This window comes from Harmonia axyridis, chromosome 6 (assembly GCF_914767665.1).
Source record: "Harmonia axyridis chromosome 6, icHarAxyr1.1, whole genome shotgun sequence".
Lineage (NCBI taxonomy): Eukaryota > Metazoa > Arthropoda > Insecta > Coleoptera > Coccinellidae > Harmonia > Harmonia axyridis.
This window is the reverse complement of record NC_059506.1, coordinates 6,445,348-6,451,347: the sequence shown is the minus strand read 5'-3', so window position 1 is coordinate 6,451,347 and position 6,000 is coordinate 6,445,348. Positions and strand designations below refer to the sequence as shown.

At 38.2% G+C, this 6,000-nt stretch overlaps 1 protein-coding gene across 5 annotated transcripts in view; it reads right to left on the bottom strand.

Moving 5' to 3' along the window:
• Positions 1 to 2,876: 2,876 nt before the first annotated feature.
• The window catches only part of LOC123682683 (serine-enriched protein), a 61,521-nt gene continuing 58,397 nt past the window's right edge, over positions 2,877 to 6,000 (bottom strand). For 4 of the 5 annotated variants that reach the window (XM_045621444.1, XM_045621442.1, XM_045621445.1 and 1 more), the window contains exon 8: positions 2,877 to 3,671. In XM_045621444.1, coding sequence (XP_045477400.1) covers positions 3,495 to 3,671 — 177 coding nt within the window. In that variant the 3' untranslated portion in view covers positions 2,877 to 3,494. The remainder of the gene's footprint in view (positions 3,672 to 6,000) is intronic. The other variant, XM_045621446.1, reaches the window with a different exon arrangement.

The window sequence follows — 6,000 nt, the reverse complement described above, 5'->3', positions numbered from 1 at the left end:
TCATCCAATGCTTCAACGCTCTGATAGTGATTGCTCTTGATATTTTCACCGATTCTCTGGTGACATTCGACTGATATAGTTCTCTTTTATGTAGTATCCATAGTCGTTGATATTATCTATCTCACACACTCTCCGGACGTCCTAGCTTCTGTCCCTATCCACCAGCGTCTTGCCCGCCATCCTGAGCACCACCTTTATTTCTTTTTGTCTCCAAGATTCTTCTAGTTCTCGATACTTCCGGTCTGGTCTAGGCTGCATAAGTCATTTCATAAGTGTCATCACTGTTTTATAGATACGTAATTTTGCTAATTATTTATTTATTCCTCCATATAATGTTATCTAGATAAACCGACGTTTTTTTGCAGAGTTGCAGTAACTGACTTAGAACTCTTACCTCTGCTTCAATGTCACCATAACCAGATGTATCACAAGGAATTTGTATTTCATTTAATCATTTCCTATTGAATGATGACATTGTTTCTGCTAGATTGCTTCAGATCGGCACTTCTGAGATAGCCATGCATTTTGTTTTGTCATGCAGTTGTTATTCCAAGTTCTTTAGCTGATTTATAGAATTGATGCAGCAGTATCTGCGAATATTTCTCGTGTTCCTCTATCAGCACTGCATCATCGGCATAGCATAGTATGCTTATATCCTCGTTTCTCATTCTATATCCGTACCTGCCTTATAACTAAGATGCCAGATCTTGCCATACCGAAAACCATGTTGCTCAACTGCTATAATGTTATTTGTTCCTTTATTTTAGTTGCAATGGACTTTGTGGTGAGCTTCAGAGTTGTATTGAGCAAGTAATTTAAAGGTATTTTGTGATACCTTTTTTGAAGAACAAGATTGTGGTGCTTACTCTCTCCACTCATCTAGAATTTTGGTGTACCCATAATTATTCTACGGATGAAAACTGTCATCTGTTCGGTTATTGTTTCACCGCCATACTTCAGGAGTTCATTGGTTATAACCTCCTAACTGGCACTTTTTTCTGTTTCTCAAGCTTCTGAATGATTTCCCAACATCCTCCTTCTCTATCGCTATATCTTCGTTTATGACAATTTCGGGTGTGCCCGCTTCAGCTCTATTTTATTGTTTTTCTGTTTGGTAGATTTCTCTCAAATATTTTATCCGGGTGTTCTTTTTTTATATGTTTTCGGATGGACTGAGTAATTTAACGGCCATGCTGCCGTTCCCAAGCTCAGGTAAAGGAGCAGGGTTTTTGGGCTATAGACTGGCTCCCTGCCCAAAGTAAAAAATCTTATCTTATCGAACTTCTCATAACTGCCCTGATAATAATTACTATTTCTGGACATCTCAAAGAAACTAAACACTGCCAAAATTATTGATTGGCATTTATAGCTATTAGAGACGTTAGCAGCTAAGCCAAAGCAAATTAGTGGTTTGAAGAGCAGGATGATCGAACTCCTTCTTTTTCGGTGATATACTGTACACAACAGTATATCACCGAAAAAGAAGGAGTTCTATTGCAAATGGTATCCGTTCAAAACAAGTCTTAATTAGAGGATGTAATACAAGTTTTTCTAATAAGACACAACTTCAAATGGTTATTTCGGTTGTTTTTAGTCTGCCTTTATTCTTCTTATTGGGAGTTTGACTTCAAGATCTCAGGATCGAAGTTGAGGTCTGTAGCAACGTTAGATGATGTGAAATGATGAAAGACGGGATCGAAAACTTGATATAGAGCGCCATATTCACTATACTGTGGACATTATAGAATGCAGTTCCATTGCATATGGTAGCAGATCAAAACAAGTCTTTATTAGAGGAGCTCATAACTCAAGTTGTGAGAGAAATTGTAGCCTCCATGTATCTATATCGCCTCAAACGTTTATATTGGTCTCTAGTACTAGTGTTTCTTGTGAGTTTTATATTGAGCCAAAACTTCTAGTGGTCATCGATTGTTTCCAGTCTGTTCTAATTCCTCTTATTGAAAGTTTGACTTCAAGATCTCAGGATCGAAGTTGAGGTCTGTGTCAACGTTAGATGATGTAAAATAATAAAAGAAGTGATCAACAACTTGACATAGATGACCATATTCACTACACTTTCGACTTTGTAGTTAGTAAGGCGTTCTATTGCATATAGAAGCAGTTCAGAACGTGTCTTTTAGAGAGGAATTAATGTTGTCTCTGAAGCCATAGCTGAATTTGCTAGAGAAACCGTAGCCTTCATAAATCGAAATTGCATCAAACGTTTACCTAGGTCTCTAGTACTAGTTTTTCTAGTACGTTATCCAATAAGACACATTTTCTTATGGCCATTGGCTTTAATAGTTCTTATTTCTCTTTATATTGGAAGTTTGACTCCAGGAACTCAGGATTGAAGTTGAAGTCTGTAGCAACTTGATGTACTTCCTCAGCAAGTTTAATGGAGGGTGTCTAATATGCTCTGATCTCTCTTTAGATTAGATTAGATTTAATTAGGGAGGTTACGTTTCACCGCGACCTAATGGTCTATTGTGCCCCATCAGAGTTATTTTCTCCATAACGTGATCTACAGCTCGTCTTCTAGTTCCAGAGTTCTGATGAATTCTAAAATCTGGGATGGCTTCAAGGAGGCTAATTCCTCACTTCTATAAGTTTCGTGTCCAAGGCAGGTTTTGCGTTGGCTAGCAATGGCGAGGGATTACGTCACCAGGTGATCCGGAGTTTCTTCCACCTCCCCACAGAATCTGCTCTCATGAGGTGTTTCCTAAGGCGGCAATGCCCTGTGAGGAATCCAGTGAGGAGGTTTAGCATATTCTTACTAAGATCCAGATACTTCTTGGATCTTGTAGAGTCAAAGTTTCGAAGAAACTTTTTGGAGTGATCCAGGTCAGGAAGATTTCGCCAGAGTTTTTCTCTTTCGATTACCTCCTTTTCCTGAAACTCTTTCTTGTAGGTGCATTTGTCTACACCTCAGAAAGGTTCCGGGCCGATGAAAGGAGTTTGTGCTCCTTCTCTGGCAAGTGTGTTGGCCTCCTCATTCCCTCTGATTCCCGAGTGCCGGGAACCCTGACTAAAACAGATCTCTCTTTAAAATTCAGGATAATACCGAATTTCTGGTTGTAAATAGTGTTTGTGGAGGTTACTTGGGCTGTTTTGAAGATTTTTGTGGTCTCGAATTTTTTATATCTTTGTGCCTTGAGCGTTTACCTCTATTCTGTTAGGGAAAATATATTTCCATGACTGTTAAATATAAACCCTTCTACACGATGACCTTACGGGTGATCGAAAAATCGAGGGGACGCTCAAATGAGCGTCTCCCTCGATTCCCCAATCCCCTCTTCGTTGATGGTCTCCTCCTGCAAAGTCTCGTAATGCTAATCAATCGGCGTAACCTTCTTGAGCACGATGGTGAAGGTGAACGAGTGCGCTGGTGATGAGAAAGGTGTAGAGCTTGGAGAAGAGGAAGACACTGTGACGGTGGGAGGCTGGACAGGTGGATAGACAGATGGCAATTGGGCGGGGGTAGGGGCCGTATGTTAGTTGGAGGAATGCTTTCCATCTGAAGAGGCCAGTTCGCTAGAGCCGCTACTGCTTAGGGTGGTCCTTGAACCGTAAGGGTCCAAGCTTGACTGGACAGACATAGATCTGCCTTGACTTTGACGTCTCATTCTATTGGGTGATAGCTTTCCGGGGTCGATACTTGCTGGGTCTGCCTGCAAACAAAACTGCTTGGGTATTTTTTCTAAGAGTATTTATAATTTGTATATTGTGGGTAGAATGGAAACAGGAAAAAAAAAATTTTCATGGAAAAATATGGAAAGTAGGTACAAATAAAAAATACGAAAATAAAAAAGTTTTCAAAATTCCCGATGAAACTCTCTATTCTGTTACGGTATTATGGTGACGTGACTGCAAAAAAGAGTCACCGCCATAGATAAACTCACTAGTTTATCTATGATCACCCCGTGCTAACGGTCTGTCAAACTGCCAAACAATATCAGCTGATATTGACAGTCAAGTCGGTTTAATTAAGATGTCTAAAAACATGGTAAATGCACTCGTCAAATTTTGAATGCAATGAGATTCGACCAAATTGAAAATATTAGTTTTAGTTCGTGCCGGCGCGGCGCCGCAATGTCATACTTGTCATTTCCGTTGATTTTGATTGGATACATTAATAAAACCTGATACTGACCAATCAAAAGCGATGTGTAATCGAGTATGATCGTGAAGTCGTGAAACAAAACACGAAACGTTTACTGGAATGAATTCAAATATTTGTAATAGAGAGAGAGAGTTTATTGGTATTTCAATTACAAGAATTACTTCCATAGATCATAACTATAATGAAAGATATACATATAGGTACATAATGGCACCAAACTCGTAAATTTTAAATAACAAGAATCTTAATTTGTTGATAGCGCTACCTACAGTTGACATAACGAAGCTTAACTAATATTCTCAAAATTGGCAAAACAAAAGCTAATCAGTTCATACACCTGGTTTTTAGACATCTTAGGTTTAATTTAAGGCATCTTAGTTTAACTTAAGATGTCTAAAAACCAGGTGTATGAACTGATTAGCTTTTGTTTTGCCAATTTTACTTGCAATATACAGGGTGTTTCATTGGTAAACGGAAAAACTTGAACAGTAAATAAAGGACACGGAGGTGGCCCTAGGGCCTAGATATACCCCATTGTACATGGTTACCGAGATACAGGGTGATTAATGATTTTTCTCTTTTCTTTCCGAGGTCATAACAAGCGAACCATCCAGTATATTTTCTTCATATTTGGCACACATCTTTTTTATTTAGAGCTTAAATGAATCACCTAATGATCAAAAGAAAAATCCAGGTCCGGATTAACAAAAAAATTATGAAACGATAGTATTCTTGAAACAAATTTCAAAATAAAGTGGAAATCGATATTTTCAATAATTTATTAACATAAGTGACTTATAACCATGTTTTGATATCCAATTTCAAGAAAAATTCATTTTCAAGTTGAAAATTGTTGCCGAAAAATTGTCTGCGTGGACATCAGTTTTTTGTGCTGTTTTTAAATCTAGAAACGGATTTTCAAAAATCGATATACAGGGTGTTGTTTCAAGGATACAATCGTTTCATAAGTTTTTGATAATTCGAACCAGGAAATTGCTTGTTATCATTATAGTCCGGGAGCCAGGTGCAAATTTGGTTGATTATTTCCTCTCCTCTACATTCAGTAATTTCCTCCCAACTGAAAATTTGTCAAATTGTAGCTAACCCAATATCTAGACGAAAAAATACAATCAGCTGGCTATAGCATGGTGGATTATACGTCAGCTGGTGCCTCAAACATGAAAAAAAAATTATATTTTCAATGACAGCTCTGACAGCGACTCTGATACTGAATGAGAGAGTGGAAGTAACTAAATATTATTGTGCAACATGTAGAGAAAGTCCTTTTCTCGCGAGTGCGGCACTCTCTGATTCATTATCAGAGTCGCTGTCAGAGCTGTCATTGAAAATATTTTTTTTTTCATGTTTGACGCACCAGCTGACGTATAATCTACCATGCTATAGCCAGCTGATTGTATTTTTTCGTCTAGATATTGGGTTAGCTACAATTTGACAAATTTTCAGTTGGGAGGAAATGACTGAATGTATTTTTTTTTCTTCGTGTTTGGGGGGCTGCCGCCGCTCTCCCCCCAGCAGAGTCGCAGCTGACGTTCACGAGGCTTTTTATTACTATTACCTGATGCATTCTACTAATTACCGTTTGAGAGGAACTTGGTCATGTATATCTGTTACTGGCTCCCGGACTATTAAGTGATTCATTTAAGCTTGAAGTAAAATATATGTGTGTCAAATATGAAACTAGGTGGTTCACTTGTCATAACCTCGGAAAGAAATGAGCAAAATTCATGAATCACCCTGTATATAGGTAATTAAGGCATTCAGACCCAATAAATGGGATACACAGGTATATCTACAACCACCTCGGTGTCCTCTATTTACTGTTCTAGTTTTTCAGTTTACCTATGGAATATCCTGTA